This window comes from Macaca mulatta, chromosome 8 (genome assembly GCF_049350105.2).
Source record: "Macaca mulatta isolate MMU2019108-1 chromosome 8, T2T-MMU8v2.0, whole genome shotgun sequence".
Classification (NCBI taxonomy): Eukaryota; Metazoa; Chordata; class Mammalia; order Primates; family Cercopithecidae; genus Macaca; species Macaca mulatta.
Genome location: NC_133413.1, coordinates 32,573,299 through 32,590,529, shown reverse-complemented (window position 1 = coordinate 32,590,529; position 17,231 = coordinate 32,573,299). Strand labels below are relative to the sequence as shown.

The window sequence follows — 17,231 nt, the reverse complement described above, 5'->3', positions numbered from 1 at the left end:
CGCTACAGGTTGAGTATCCCTCAACTCAGTGTTAAAGTCTGTTGACAAAAATGTAGAGTAGCAGGAACATAAAATGAAACTCAAAATTCATGTTTTTAAATACTCTTCAGATTATCAGAGAATTGTCTGTCCCTAAAATTGTGCTCTCTCCCACCAGTCTGAGCTGTCATCTGCTTACTGGACTCTAAACTTCATCCTGTTTGACTTGTGTGTGTGTATGTGTGTGTGTGACAGTTTCGCTCTGTCACCCAGGCTGGAGTACAGTGGCGCAATCTCGGCTCACTGCAAGCTCCGCCTCCCGGGCTCATGCCATTCTCCTGCCTCAGCCTCCCAAGTAGCTGGGACTACAGGCGCCCACCACCATGCCCGGCTAATTTTTTGTAATTTTAGTAGAGATGGGGTTTCACTGTATTAGCCATGATGGTCTCGATCTCCTGACCTCATGATCCACCCACCTCGGCATCCCAAAGTGCTGGGATTACAGGTGTGAGCCACTGCACCCAGCCCTGTTTGACTTTTATTGTGCTGTGTTGTTGCCTTCTTTTTCTTTTGTCTCACTCTCACCCAGGGTTAACTGCAAAGTGGTGCGACCATGGCTCACTGCAGCCTTGAACTCCCCAACTCAAGCTGTCTTCCCACCCCACCCCACCCTCCTAAGTAGCTGGGACTATAGGCACACACCACCACGCCTAGCTATTTTTTAAAGGTTTTATAGAGACCAGAGGTCTCACTGTGTTGCCCAGCCTGGTCTCAAACTCCTGGATTCATGCTATCCTCCCCCCTCGGCCTCCCAAAGTGCTGGGATTACAGGCATGAGCCACCACGCCCGGCTCCCCTGTGTTTTAGCTCTGCTAGCCATCCGGTTGTTTCTTCCTCTCGGTTTGCGTTCTGTATTAGTCCCAGTGCTCATCTCTTACCTTTCTTGGTTTTCTATTTCTAATTTTGTTGTGGACCTGGAAACTCGGTAAATAGCTTGTTGGAATTTTGTAGATAACAGTAGGCCCAGAATAAGGCGTGAGAGACTCTTTTGGTGGGTTAGTGGGGAGGTACATCATTTTTATGATGTCTGTTTTGTTACTTCAGAGGCTTTTAAATGTTTCTTCCTGATTCTGGGGTCTTTTGCTATTAGGCAGAGAGGCCAGATAGACGAGCCATTAGTGCACTTTGATTTAGTCAGAACATTTCATTTGCCAGTGGTTAAGCATAAATTCTGTACTTCAGGACCACCTAATGGTATGTTCTAACTTAATTCTGTAAATATAGAATAATTGGAATAAAGAAATCAAAGGTTGGCCTATGAATTGGTGTAAGAATGTTTGTTTACTCAAGAATTTGCATAATTTTGACTTTTTTCTTTTGTTGACCTTTTTAAACTTGTGAATAATAAGATTATTCTTTTTAAAACACAGACCTTCTGCCTTGGAGATTTGCCTGTTCTGAACATTTCATTTAAATGGAATTGTACATTATGTGATCATTTGTGACTGACTTCTTGCACTTACCATAATGTCTTCAAAGTTGTAGCATGTATCAGTACTTCATTTCTTCATGGTTGAATAACTGTTCCATTATATGAATGTATTATGTGCATTCATCATTGGTTGATCAGTATCTGGTAGTTTCTACCTTTTGGCTGTTATTAATAATGCTGCCATGAGCATGTATAACTGGATTTCATTTCTCTTGAGTATATACCTAGGAGTGGAACTGCTGGATTATATGGTAATTTTAGGTTTAACTTTGGAGAAACTGCCGTACAGTTTTCCGTAGCAGCGGCACCATTTTGCATTTCCACCAGCGGTGTATGAGGGTTCCAGTTTATCCCCATGTTTGCAACACTTACTAACTGTCTTTTTTATTATAGCCTTTCTCGTGAAGTGTTATCTCATGGTTTGGTTTTCACATATGCTTTGATAAGGCACATTTCAAGTGTTTTTTCCCCCAAATTTTCTTTTAATAGATAAGAAATGATACTTTTAACTTTGTAATTGTTGATTTCACTTTTCTAACAGGCAAAGGAAATTTTAACAAAAGAATCAAATGTGCAAGAGGTTCGTTGCCCTGTTACTGTCTGTGGAGATGTGCATGGTCAATTTCATGATCTTATGGAACTCTTTAGAATTGGTGGAAAATCACCAGATACAAACTACTTATTCATGGGTGACTATGTAGACAGAGGATATTATTCAGTGGAGACTGTGACTCTTCTTGTAGCATTAAAGGTATGATTACTGAAATTCAATTTTTTTTTTCAAGACTTAAACCAGGCAAAAAGCTCAGAATGACAGTATTGCATATCATCTGTTTTATGGTCTTTCAGTTTATAGCCCCTTAAAATAATAATTGGTTTTACATCTTTTTAAAGGAGAGATGAAAAGGATAACTTCTGTATATTCCTTGTAAATGTATCATTCTCTTGAATAGCTGAAGTCTTGGAATCATATTTGACTTTATCACTTATCCGTCATATTGACTCAATAAACAAGTCTTTTTAAATCCTTGCTTTGAAAAGTCTGTTCCTGTCTCTTTCTATTTTTACCACACCGTTTATCACTTCACAATTCGATTGTTGCAATAGCTTGGTAACTAATATTTCTGCCTCCAAGATCTGATCCCCCCCCAAATCCACCTGGCATATGCTGGCCGATGAAATCTCTTTTATTTAACAATTTTTTATTGTTACTTCCTGTTGATTGCCTGTTGCCTATTGAAACAAACTCAAACTCCTTGCCTGGCCTTTTATAGTCTAGTCTGAATTTTTGCCTGCCGGCAGTTGGTAGCATGAACTCTGGCTCAAATCAAAGTTTCTTCTTCATCAGTGCTCTGGACTCTGTGTATTTCCATATTCGATTTCCCCCACGAGGTTACTCTGTCCCTGATTTCTTACCTTTCTGCCAAGACTCAGCTCAGGTCTCACTTCTTTCATGTAACCTTCAACCATTTTAGCCTTATTCCTTCTACTCTAAATTACTATGAGGAAACTTATTCTCCCAGCCCTTATTTATGCTGCAAAAGTGGCTTACTGCCTTGTATTACTTACTTTACATATCTCCTTACTGAGGTTAGTCCCTCAGCAGCAGAAGCCATATATTACACAGTCATGGGTCACTTAACTACAGGCATACATTCTGAGAAATGTGCCATTAGGTGATTTTGTCATCTTTGGAACTTACACAAACCTAGGTGGTATAGCCTACTGCACACAAAGGCTATGTGGTATAGTCTCTTGCTCCAGCCAACATCATACATGTAATCTGTTGTTAACAAAAACGTTGCCCAGCACATGACTGTACTTGTGTAGACCTGGCATCTGGCTTTCTAGCACCAAACTTACGTTAGACACATAACGGATGCTTAGTAAAATCTGTATGAACTGAAGTAGATTCTTGCAGCTTTTTGCGTAATTTGCAGAATCCAATGCTTTTTCATATTTCTTATCAGACACATTGCTAACTAAATAGTCGCTTATGTTTTTGTTTTGTAATAGAAAGGAAACTATTAATACATTTGAATTCTTGCCCAGTTTTGTCAAGGGCCTGTTTTTGTGTTATTATTGGCAAATCCGATCTTCCTGTGGGAAATAAAAATGGAAAAGGGAAGAAGTTAATCTGTAGAGTAGTTGATCTCAGCTTCAAACCTGTGATTTGCACTACTCACAGTAAGAAGTCATAGTGTTCTAGAAAGATTTAGGAAAGTAATAATAATTTGATGATGAAAAAGATAATAGAAACAAAGTATCAGATACAAGTCTATTATAGTAATATAAGTATTAGTCAAAGGTTCTGATGAGGGTGGTCAAAACATGATGAAAAAGGATGATTATAATAAACATGTCAAATGTTAACCAGTAATACCTGGTTATGAATAAGCAAGATTTTTTATTTCGAAAATGAAATTAACATTTAATATACTGGTGGCCAAAAGCGCCGTGTTTAACAATGGGTCGGAGACTAATGTACTTCACATGACACTAGTAAAAATGGGATTTTACTATGGGTTTTACTCCATTTCTTCCAGGTGCGTTATCCAGAACGCATTACAATATTGAGAGGAAATCACGAAAGCCGACAAATTACCCAAGTATATGGCTTTTATGATGAATGTCTGCGAAAGTATGGGAATGCCAACGTTTGGAAATATTTTACAGATCTTTTTGATTATCTTCCACTTACAGCTTTAGTAGATGGACAGGTATGTATGTGTGTGCTCACATCTTGGGAGGAGGGGAGGTAAATGAAGGCAAAGATTGACTATTGGTAAGCTAGGGTCTAGATTCATATGACCTGTGTTTCTGCATCTCCTTGGCCTTTTCCTCCTTCCCTTATACTTTTTTTTTTTTTTTTTTTTGAGACGGAGTCTCGCTCTGTCGCCCAGGCTGGAGTGCAGTGGCGCGATCTCGGCTCACTGCAAGCTCCGCCTCCCGGGTTCACGCCATTCTCCTGCCTCAGCCTCCCGAGTAGCTGGGACTACAGGCGCCCACAACCGCGCCCGGCTAATTTTTTGTTTTTTTTTTTTTTAGTAGAGACGGGGTTTCACCGTGGTCTCGATCTCCTGACCTTGTGATCCGCCCGCCTTGGCCTCCCAAAGTGCTGGGATTACAGGCGTGAGCCACCGCGCCCGGCCCCTTCCCTTATACTTAAAATTTCAAAGCAGGGAAGTGGATAAGTTTCACGTACATTTGGACCAGCAAATTTTCCTGTTCTCAGATATGTATGTAAATCTTTTGACCAAAGAATATGCTGTGCTTTTTAAGATATCGATAAACATTATAAATAAATGCTTAAGACACTGATGTGTAGTACTAGTAAAGCAAGATGTTATTTAAAACTATCTCTGCGTATACACACAGTTTTTGCTGGTTACCATGAATAACTTCGCATTTCTATTTTCATGGTAATTGCAAATGTTATATTGTGTATTACACCTTCTTCCCTGAGAAGTGAATGCTTGGCTGGGCACAGTGGCTAGTACTTTGGGATGCCAAGGCAAGAGGATCGCTTGAGTTCAGGGGTTCAAGACCAGCCTGGGCAATGTAGTGAGACCCTGTCTCTACAAAAAAAAATTTAAAATTAGCTAGGCATAGTGGCGCATGCTTGTGGTTCTAGCTACTCAAGAAGCTAGAGGTGAGAGGATCTCTTGAGCCCAGGAAGTTAAGGCTGCAGTGAGCCGTGATCACAGTACTGTGCTCCAGCCTGGGCAGCAGCAAAACTCCATCTCAAAGAACAAAAAAAGAAAATAGAAGCAAATGCTATTTCTGCAGTGCAGACAGATCATGAAACATTCAAAAGTATAAGAAGAAATTATGCAAATTTCCTATTTCAATTTCTAGAGATAATCACTGAAAGCATGAACTGATTTAAATTTAAATATAAAACAAAGGCTGGGCAAGGTGGCTCATACCTATAATCCCAGCACTTTGGGAGGCCGAGGTGGGTAGATCACCTGAGGTTGGGAGTTCAAGACCAGCCTGGCCAAATGGTGAAACCCGTCTCTACTAAAAATACAAAAATTAGCCAGGGATGGTAGTGCATGCCTGTAGTCCCAGCTACTTGAGAGGCTGAGGCAGGAGAATCACTTGAACCTGAGAAAGACAGAGGTGGCAGTGAACCGAGATCGTATCACAGCACTCCAGCTTGGGTGACAAAGTGAGACTCCATCTCAAAAAATAAAATAAATATAAATATAAAACATATAATAAAACTCCATAATTCTTAAATTATAAAAGCCCAGAGTTGTCAAGAATGTGATGAATTCTCTCTTAGACTGCTTGTGGGAATATAATTTGGTTATAACTTTCTCTGTGTAATCCTGACAGTCTTTTTTTCTCAGCTGTGATTTTGGACACTGCCATGATTAATTTGAAAGGACAATACTTTGCCTGGACTTGTTAAAAGAAAATGTGAATTTAAAAGATGTTAAATTTTAATTAAAGTTGTTTTTAATTGTTTTGAAGCACACAGTCCTCAATAATAAAATTGCTGGACAGAATGATTTTTAAAAGACAGTCTTATCAGTTTTAATGAAGTATCTGGTTTTTTAAATGGGTGCGTTAGTAGAGCTTTTATTTTTTTTTTCCTTCCTCCTTCCTCTCTTTCTGAAAAGTTACTAGAAAAGAAATAATAGTGGACAATACTGATCTAGAAGAAAAGAGGGAAGGCACATAAAACACTAGGAATGAAATAAGGCGTAATTATAACTGTGCAGGAGCTTGTGTATCACAAGAACAGGTGCAGCTTTAGTGCACTAAATTTAAAAAGTTGAATGAAGCTTACTATATTAAAATACCAGTTATTAAAATTGGCTTGCAGAAGTTCGTCCAATATAAGTAAACTACCAATAGCAACCAGGTATAAATAGTTTTATAGGCTAATTCTACCACACCTTTAAGGAACGTATAATTTCTGTGTTCTAGAACTTGGGAAAAGATGGAGAGTTCAAAACTGACACCATATGCCTAGTATAACCTCAGTGCCAAACCAGACGTGGCATGCACAGAAAAATAGACCAAAATCATTTGGAAAAAAAATTCCTATATTTGTGATTCAAAACTCAGTTATTTTATAAAATAATAATATTAAGTGGATAAAGAAATACTGGTTGTACTATCAGCTAAACATTAGAAACCTTCTCATCAGGCCAGGTGAGGTAGCTCACGCCTGTAATCCCAGCACTTTGGGACGCCAGGGCGGATGGATCACCTGAGGTCGGGAGTTCAAGACCAGCCTGACCAACATGGAGAAATTCCGTCTCTACTAAAAATACAAAGCCAGGCATGGTGGCACATGCCTGTAAACCCAGCTACTCGGGAGGGTCAGGCAGGAGAATCACTTGAACCCAGAAGGTGGAGGTTGCAGTGAGCCGAGATCATGCCATTGCACTGGGCAACAAGAGCAAAACTCCGTCTCAAAAAAAAAAATCAAAATCAGAAAGAAAATGCTTGTTAAAACTTATATTATTCTCTCTGATTCAGAATACCTAGAGCATGGATTTGAAACTAGGTAGTTTACAAAAAACAAAACAGAAACATTTGTATTACTCCATTTTATTTTAGAAGTCCTGGCCAATGCACTAAGCAATAAAAAGAATTAAAAGGTGTAAACATTGAGAAGAAAAACCAAAAATATTTTTGCAGATGACTTGATCATGTACTTAGAAAATATGAAAGAACTGAAAATTTATTGTAGCCAGTAACAGGAATTTGTTGTAAGAGGAACAAAAAATTGTGTATATCAGCAATAACCAACAGAAGCTGTAATGACAACTGGGTACAGTGGCATGCACCTGTAATCGCAGCTTCTCAGGAGGTTGAGGCGGGAGGATTGCTTGGGCCCAGGAGTTCATGGCTGCATTGCATAGTGATCATGCCTGTGAATAGCCACCGCACTCCATCCTCAGCAACACAGCAAGACTCCATCTCTACAGAAAGAGAAGAAAGGAGGGAAGGAGGAAGGGAGAAAAAAAAAAAAGAAATTTAATGGTAGGTCCCAAGGATGGAGATACCATTGGCCAGAGAAAAGGAAGGGAGGAACGGTGGGAGGGAGGGAAAAAAAAAAAAAGAAATTTAATGGTGGGTCCCCAAGGTTGGGGATACCATTGACCAGAGAAGGGGTAAAAAAGAAAAAAAGATGAACAAAATGTGTTTAAATGTTGGCATTATTTGGACTGACACTTTTAACCATTATTTACTCTTTGTTAACTGTTAGCAGTTAGTAAAACAAATACATTCTCTTTTGTTAATTCATAAACAGATATTCTGCCTCCATGGTGGCCTCTCTCCATCCATAGACACACTGGATCATATAAGAGCCCTGGATCGCTTACAGGAAGTTCCACATGAGGTAACCTTAGTTTAAAAAAGAAGAAGAAAGGAAAAGAAAATATAACCACATTTTGAGGACGATAAAGTATGACTGATAATAATTTGTAACATGTACTTATTTTTCTTGGTCAGGGCCCAATGTGTGATCTGTTATGGTCAGATCCAGATGATCGTGGTGGATGGGGTATTTCACCACGTGGTGCTGGCTACACATTTGGACAAGACATTTCTGAAACCTTTAACCACGCCAATGGTCTCACACTGGTTTCTCGTGCCCACCAGCTTGTAATGGAGGTATGTACTTTCCTTACAGAATGATCTTTATTTCAGATTAGCATATACTTCTGTAATAAGGCATTTTGACTTAACTAAGAAACACTCCTCACCATTTATTACCTAGGTGAAAAGAGGAAAAACTTGCTGGTTTTAGCAAGTAGGGAAAGCACTAGTAGACCGGAGCAGAATTATAACTCATTTTTGAAATTGAGACTTAGAAAAAAGTTACAAAAATAATACCCCAGAATTCCCTGTATGAGTCATTCAAATTCCTGACTGTAAATGTTTTACTATATTTGCTTTATCATTTTGTGTCTCCCTTCCTCTTCACCCCCCACACTTTCTTCTGAACCATTTGAAATCTATTGCAGACAAATACTCCTTTACTACCAACTTTCTATGTGTATTTTGTAAAATTAAGGACACGCTATCACATAACCACCGTATAGTTACCACAGTTGCGAAATTTGTGTTCATATAGTACTATTATTTAATATGAACACTTTATTCAAATTTTACTAATTGTCTCACTAATGTCTTTTATAGCAAAATTTAATTTTGTGCATACTGTATGTGTATAATCTAATCCAAAGATTAGGTTGTGTTCATTCTTCTTTGATGTGGAAATCCTCCGATTTTCTTTGTTTTCCACATTCTTGACATTTTGGAAGAGTAGGAGCATTTTATCTTACAGAAATATCCCTCAGTTGGGGTTTGATGTTTTCCTTGCAGTTAGGGATTCACTGTATGCATTTTTGGCAGTCATGCCGTAGAAAGATGGTGTGTCCTCCTCCGTGCATTTTATCAAGTGGTCCTAAAATCTGCTTGTCTCAATGCTGGTGGTGGCAACTTTAATCACTTAGTTAAGATGATGTCTGCCAGATTTCTCCACTATAATGTTAACTGTTTTACAACTACTAAGGGAATATAAACAACATAATCCCTCCAGACCAGTAGGGAGTGGCTTCAAGATGTTAGAGAAAACTTCACCAGCCCAGTAGAGACAAGGGAGCATGATAAAAAAACACAAATTTATATAGAAAAAATAAATTTAATTATATCAGTGATTATAAGAAACAGACTAAAATTTTAGCCTGAGACTCTTAGATTGGATAAATAGTCAAAATGTAGCTGTTATTTGGGATGTACCTAAAACATAAATGACTGGCTGGACAAAGTGGCTCATGCCTGTAATCCCAGCACTTTGGGAGGCTGAGGTGGGAGGATCTCTTGAGTCCTGGAGTTTCAGACCACCTTGGGCAACATAGTGAGACCTCATCTCTATAAAAAAAAAAAAAAGTCAAAAAATTAGCTGGGCATGGTGGCATATGTCTATTGTCCCAGCTACTCGGGAGGCTGAGGTGAGAGGATAACTTGAAGCCAGGAGGTTGAGGCTGCAGTGAGCTGTGATCATACCACTGCACTCCAGCCTGGGCAAAAGAGTGAGACCTTCTCTCAAAAAAAAGAGGGGGGAAAAAAAAAAAAAAGACACTACAAACTAGAGGTAAGAGTTGGGAAATGGTATATTGGTATATCAAGTAATAAAAATATCAAAAATATAGCTAATAGGCTGGCGCGGTGGCTCGTGCCTGTATTCCCAGCACTTTGGGAGGCTGAGGCAGGCGGATTGCTGGAGCTCAGGAGTTCAAGACCAGCCTGGGCAACATAGTGAGATCCCGTCTCTACTAAAATACAAAAAAATAGACTGGTGTGGTGGCGTGCACCTGTTGTCCCAGCTACTCAGGGGGCTGAGGCAGGAGAATTGCTTGAACCCAGGAGGCGGAGGTTGCAGTGAGCCTAGATCATGTTACTGCACTCCAGCCTGAGCAACACGTGTGTGTGTGTGTATGTGTATACATATACACATACATGTATATGTATACACACACGTAACACTAATTAGCATGTATATATATACACACTATATCTAATACTAATTATAGCCAATAATATGAATGAGATAGGCTCAAATAAAAGGTGTTGTTAGAAATAAAGAGGTTATTGATGAAATCTGTCCCAGTTCTCTAGGAAGAAAGTATTCTAAATTTGTATTTACGTAGTAATAGCTTCAAAATATATAAAGAATAATTGGCATAATTCATGAGGGAAAATTGAGAGATTTATTAGGATTGTGGGAGAAATTCAGTACACATCCTTGCCAAGATTTCAAGCATAGTTAAGGCAAAACAACAATTAGCGAGCTGCATTTAACAGAATCCTAGGCCCACGAATTGCACAGGGTTCTGTACAGGTACACAAACTATCAAAGATGGCAACCTTATAAAGTAATATAGACGACTACATTTCCACAGAGAGTGCCTGTAGTTTTTGAGTTTAGTTTTTTTTTAATGTATCTGTGTCAAAATCATATTATTATAATGAAATATTGAATTTGTTTTTATCCTGCAGGGATACAATTGGTGTCATGATCGGAATGTGGTTACTATTTTCAGTGCACCCAATTACTGTTACCGTTGTGGGAACCAGGCTGCTATCATGGAATTAGATGACACTTTAAAATATTCCTTGTGAGTAACTGTAAATTTTAATTGTATATACTTACTTTCAGAAGGAAAATTTTAAATGTTAAAAATAGAAGATTTGTGTTTCTGAAATAGTGGGATGAGGAGTATAGCAAAGCCCCCAACCAGCAAAAACCACCATTAGCTGGAGAACATTACTTTTAAAAAATAATTTTTCAAAGCTTTTGGAAATTCTCCTAAGGGCATACAGCAGATGGATAAACAGTTAATTCAAGAAAACCTACTAAATCTCAATAATAGCCGTTGTCTGTGGCATTTGAGCTATGACTTGCTCCCTCCAACTCCTTCCAGATCCCTCTCACAGAAACGACTACAGGCGCTGTAGTCTGGGTTGGTACAGTCAGGAGGCCAAGGGATTCCCCCTTTTTACCAGCTCCCAGGGTTGGGACTGTGGTTTCACTCGCAGAGGTCAGATGCCAGCATATCTCACCTCTCCTAGTCTGGAGTTACAGAAGCTCTACTCTTGGTGGACGCAGTCAAGCAGGCTGAGGCCCCCTTCCCTGTCCCAGCTCCTGGGGCAGAAGCTCTGCTCCAAGCATGCATAGCAGATGAGAATGCTGGGTTTCCCAATGCTCTTACCCCAGCACCTGCTTGTAAACCAGGTGGTATCACTGAGCCCGCACTGGCACAGAAGTTCTGCAGGAGGAAAGGCAGGTCACAGAAATTCCTCAGTTCTTCCTCAGTGGACTTACCTTACTTAGGTGATGGAGATTTCCAAATCTGAGTGCTTTGTGGAAAACAGTGGATGTCATGATGGAGACCAATTAAGAGGGCTGTAATAGCTCCCATGATACTAGGAGCAACATACAAAAGAGCAGAGCAATAGGTTGTTCAACAAATAGCACCAGGGAAAAAGCCAAGAAGAGCCCTTCTGGGATCACAGTCAGCCCTGGGGGACAAGGCTGTGCACATGCACCAGCCATACCCACTCAGGAGCAGTCAGAGTAGGATGTGGGGTATTCAGATAATATTTTCAGGCCACACATAGATTGTACTGAGTTGAATAGTGTCCCCCCCGCCCCCGCAAATAATGCATGTCCACCCAGAACCTCAAAATGTGATGTTATTTGGAAATAGGATCTTTGCAGATATAATTATTACAGATGAAATTGTATTGGATTAGGGTGGGCCTAAATCCAATTCAAACGGGATTTTAGTAAGAGGAAAAGAAACACACACACGGGAGAATGCTGTGTGAAGCCAGAGATTTGAGTGATTCATCTACCAGCCAAGGATTGCCAGAGCCATCAGAAGCTAGGGAGAGGCTAGGAAGGATTTTTTCTAGAGTCTTCAGAGAGAGTGTGGTCCTGCCAGCACCTTGGTTTCAGACGTGTAGCCTCCAGAACCTCCAGAACTCTGAGAGGATAAATCCCTGTTGTATAAGCTGTACAGTTTGGTAATTTGTTACGGCAGCCCCAGGAAACGGATAAGTGGATTGATCAACAAATGGTGTAACCGTCACTGGTATATGAGGCTTAAACACAACCTCTAATCATTGACTGAACATTCAGTTACTCTGACCCAGGAGCACCTCCTAGGAAGTCAGGCTTTAAAATAAAATCACACTCATCCCTGACAGTCTGGCAGAATATGTGCATGCCCTCTCTGGACTAAGTGGAGAATGAAGATCCAACTATTAGTCCCTGACTGAATGGGAAGCTAAAATGTAAACTCCTTCAGCTTTGATAGCAATCTGCAAGTCACATAACATTTCCGGTGGTCATTAGGGTGGGCTTTAAGATCTTAACTGGCCAAGGGGGCTTAAGTCCAATCTTTGATCAGTAAGTGGCTTATGCCTACCCAGAGACAGCCTCTCAGTAGCCAGGCTGTGAAAGATTAAAAGAAGTAAAAACAGCCAGGCATGGTGACTCATGCCTGTATCCAGCACTTTGGGAGGCCGAGGTGGGCAGATCACCTGAGGTTGGGAGTTTGAGACCAGCCTGACCAACATGGAGAAACCCAGTCTCTACTAAAAATTAGCTGGGCATGGGGGCGCATGCCTGTAATCCCAGCTACTTGGGAGGCTGAGGTAGGAGAATCGCCTGAACCTGGGAGGTGGTGGTTGGAGGTTGTGGTGAGCTGAGATCACGCCACTGCACTCCAGCCTGGGCAACAAGAGCAAAACTCCGTCTCAAAAAAAAAAAAAGTAAAAACATCTGAGCAGAGCCACAGGGGCTGCACACTATGGGGGAAGTAGACTTTACAGTTAGTTCAGCTAAGTCACTAAAGAAAAATAATAAACCACCAAAAACACAAGATCAGTCCCCAGGGACATGAATTCCAGAGTTACTGCAATATATTATCTATAATGTCCAATTTTTCAACCACAGATTATAAGACATGGAAAGAACAAGAGAGTGTGACCTCTACACAAGAAAAAGCTAAGCAACAGAAACTGTTTCTCTTGGATAGAACAAGTAGGCAGGAGATGAAGGCAGTAGAAGACTTGAGCAACACTGTAAACTGACTGTATACCTCATGTCTATAAAACAACACCCAACAACAGCAGAATACATTCTTCTCAAGTAAACATGAAACATAGTCATATGCTAGACTATAAAACATGCCTCAGGCAATTTAAGAAGATTGGATTCTTACAAAGTATATTCTCTAAACACAAGGAAATGAAATTAGACATCATTAACATGGCTCGATGTTGTGGCTCACGCCAGTAATCCCAACACTTTGGGAGGCCAAAGTAGGAGAATCACTTGAGGCCAGCCTGGGCAACATAGGGAGACCCCGTCTCTACAAAAAAATTTAAAAATTAGCCAGGTATGGTGCCAAGCACCTGTAGTCTCAGCTGTGTGGGAGGCTGAGGTGGAGGATCACTTGAGCCCAGTTGATCAAGGCTGCAGTGAGCTGTGATCACGGCACTGCACTACAGCCTGGGCAACAGAGCAAGACCCCTGTCTCAGAAAGAGAAAAAGGTGGTTTAAAATCAGTAACCTGTGTTTATACTTGAGGACCTAGAAAAAGCAAAGTAAACTAAACCTGATCTAAACTTATGAAACGAGGTTTAGAGTGGAAATAAACAGTAGAAAATCATTAGAGAAAAAATCAACAAAACCCAAAGTTGATTCTTTGAAAGGCCTTAACTAGACTGGCAAGAAAAAAAGGAGTAAAGACTCAATTACCAAATCACTAGAGACCTTACTTAAATAAAAAGGATTATAAAGGAATATAATAAATAACTATATGCCAGCAAATTCAGTTACTTCGATAAAATGGACAGATTCCTAGAAAGAAACTACTGAAACTGACTCAAAGAATATGAAATCTGAATGACCTTTCAAATGTGAAAATATTGAGCCAGCATGGTGACTCACACCTGTAAATCTCAGCTGTGGGAGGCCAAGCTGAGAGGATTGCTTGAAACAAGGAGTTTGAGAACAGCCTGGACAACATAGCAGGACCTTGTCCCTATTTAATTTAAAAGAATATAAATAAATGAGTGAAAAAATTAAAGCTCCCTACAAATAAAAGGCCAGGCCCAATTGGCTTCACTGATGAAGTCCACCAAATGTTTAAAAAAGGAATTGGCCAGATGTGGTGGCTCTAACCAGTAATCCCAGCACTTTGGGAAGCCAAGGCAGGCAGATTGAGCCCAGGATTCAAGATCAGCCTGGGTAAAACCCTGTATCTATAAAGAATACAAAAATTAACTTGGTGTGGTGGCTCAGCCTATAGTCTCAGCTACTCAGGAAGCTGAGGTGGGAGGATCACCTGAGCCCAGGGAGGCTAAGGCTGCAGTGAGCCATGATCACACCACTGTACTCCAGCCTGGGCAACAGAGTGAGACCCTGTCTCAAAAATAAAAAGGAGTTAATGCCAATCCTTCACAAACACTTCCAAAAAACAGAAGAGGAGGACTACTCCATTCATTCTGTCATACCTGCATTATTATCCTTGATACCAAAAGTAGACAAAGGCAAATAAAACACAGACCAGCATTGTTACGAATACAGATATAAAATTTTTCAACATACATACCAGCAACCTGGATCTAGCAATATATAAAAAGATTATACATCATGAGCAAGTGGGATTTATCCCAGCAATGCTAGGTTGGTTCAAAACATGAAAATCAATATAATAAACCATATTAATATTAAGGGCTTAAAAACCTGATCATCTCAATAGAGGCACGAAAATAATTGGAAAAACCCACCAGCGTTTCATACCAGAAACACTCAAGAAAATAGTGATGTTAGGCCAGGTGCAGAGGCTCATGCCTGTAATCCCAGCACTTTGGGAGGCTGAGGCAGGTGGATCATGAGATCAGAAGATCGAGACCATCCTGGCTTACACGGTGAAACCCCGTCTCTACTAAAATAAATACAAAAACAAAATTAGCCAGGCATGGTAGCAGGCACCTATAGTCCCGGCTATTTGGGAGGCTGAGGCAGGAGAATGGCGTGAACCAGGGAGGCGGAGCTTGCAGTGAACTGAGATCGCGCCACTGCACTCCAACCTGGGCGACAGAGTAAGACTCCTCAAAAAAAAATATTATTATTAAATAATATTAAACAATTGTTTAAACTTAATATTACTTAATCTTTAATTGGTTAAACTTTTAAATAATAATAATATTTAGAAGTTGTTATGCCAGGCACCAGACCAGACATTCTGTCTTCTCAAAATTTTCACCATAGCCCTATGAAGCAGTTAGTTGGAATGGGAGCATCTGCAGTGATTTGCCCATGGCCATTCCAGCCATAAGTGATGTGGTCATGGTGGGAAAGCAGGACTGCTCTTTCTACTACAGTGTCTTGTTCTTTATTCATTTGTTTGCTTTGCAAAGTCAAATCCTTTATTTGCTTCCTTTTTTGCCGTTTACAGCCTTCAGTTTGACCCAGCGCCTCGTCGTGGCGAGCCTCATGTTACACGGCGCACCCCAGACTACTTCCTATAAATTTCTCCTGGGAAACCTGCCTTTGTATGTGGAAGTATACCTGGCTTTTTAAAATATATGTATTTAAAAACAAAAAGCAACAGTAATCTATGTGTTTCTGTAACAAATTGGGATCTGTCTTGGCATTAAACCACATCATGGACCAAATGTGCCATACTAATGATGAGCATTTAGCACAATTTGAGACTGAAATTTAGTACACTATGTTCTAGATAGGTCAGTCTAACAGTTTGCCTGCTGTATTTATAGTAACCATTTTCCTCTGGACTGTTCAAGCAAAAAAGGTAACTAACTGCTTCATCTCCTTTTGCGCTTACTTGGAAATTTTAGTTATAGTGTTTAACTGGCATGGATTAATAGAGTTGGAGTTTTATTTTTAAGAAAAATTCACAAGCTAACATCCACTAATCCATTACCCTTTATTTTATTGAAATGTATAATTAACTTAACTGAAGAAAAGGTTCTTGGGAGTATGTTGTCATAACATTTAAAGAGATTTCCTTTCATTTAAACTAAATTACTGTTTTATGTTGATCTGCATATTTCTGTATATTTGTCATGGCAGTGCTTGCATCCTATTTGGTGTACTCAGCAAATAAACTTTTCATTTTAAACAAAAACATTCTTTTATTGTGTTGTGCATTAAATGAAAACTTTTTTTTTTTTTAAGACCAGGTCTTTCTCTGTCATCCAGGCTGGAATGCACTGGCACAGTCATAGCTCACTTCAACCTTGAACTCCTGAGCCTAACCCATCCTCCTCCCTCAGCCTCCTGAGTAGCTGGGACTACAGTCAACATACCACCACACCCAGCTAATTTTTAAAATATTTTGTAGAGATGGGGTCTTGCAATGTTACCCAGTTTGGTCTTGAACTCCTGGCCTCAAGTGGCCCTCCCAGAGTGTTGAGATTACAGACATGTGCCATCACACCTGGCCCGCTATCTTGAAACAACATAAAATCTTTCAAAGCAGGGCAGTGGGACGTGGCTATAGTCCCAGCTACTCAGGAGGCTGAGGTGGGAGGATAGCTTGAACCCAGGAGTTTGAGGGCAGCCTGGGCAACATAGCAAGATCTCTAAAAAATAAAAAATAGGCTGGGCATGGTGGCTTATGCCTGTAACCCCATTGCTTTGGAAGGCTGAGATAAGAGGATTGCTTGAGCTTGGGAGATTGAGTGATCCTTATACTGGGCAACATAGACTCCATCTCTATATTTTTTTAATAAATCTCTCAACTTGAAATAAACAGTTGTGTTGAGGAAATTTGATTGTAATATTCTTTGTACAGGATTGTAATATTCTTTGTTTGGAAGAAATTCAAATAGCTGATAACTTTTAGACCATAAAAAAAGCCATTCTAAAAAATTTATTAAGTAATTTATATTAATGTCACATTTTTAAGTACAATTATGGATTATATACTAAAACTAGAATATAACTGGGAAGAAACTTTCAAAAACTAAAATATATGGGGTATATATATATACACACACACACACATTTTTTTTTTTTTTTTTTTTGAGACAGGGTCTCACTTTGGGTTGCCCAGGCTGGAGTGCAGTGGCCCAATCACAACTCACTGCAGCCTTGACAATAAATCAGTTTTAGAATATTTTCATGATTTCAGTCTCTCTCTTGACCTGTGTTAATTTCCGTTGCCACCAACCAGCCCCAGGC

General features: G+C 39.9%; 1 protein-coding gene across 2 annotated transcripts in view; it reads left to right on the top strand.

Annotated features, from left to right (window-relative positions):
• PPP2CB (protein phosphatase 2 catalytic subunit beta) overlaps positions 1–16,173 on the top strand; it is a 28,743-nt gene extending 12,570 nt beyond the window's left edge. The window contains exons 2-7 of one of the 2 annotated variants that reach the window (XM_028852120.2): positions 2,013–2,222; positions 4,018–4,191; positions 7,749–7,838; positions 7,952–8,113; positions 10,505–10,623; positions 15,481–16,173. In XM_028852120.2, coding sequence (XP_028707953.1) covers positions 2,106–2,222; positions 4,018–4,191; positions 7,749–7,838; positions 7,952–8,113; positions 10,505–10,623; positions 15,481–15,553 — 735 coding nt within the window. In that variant the 5' untranslated portion in view covers positions 2,013–2,105 and the 3' untranslated portion in view covers positions 15,554–16,173. The remainder of the gene's footprint in view (positions 1–2,012; positions 2,223–4,017; positions 4,192–7,748; positions 7,839–7,951; positions 8,114–10,504; positions 10,624–15,480) is intronic. The other variant, NM_001260748.1, reaches the window with a different exon arrangement.
• Positions 16,174–17,231: the final 1,058 nt, after the last annotated feature.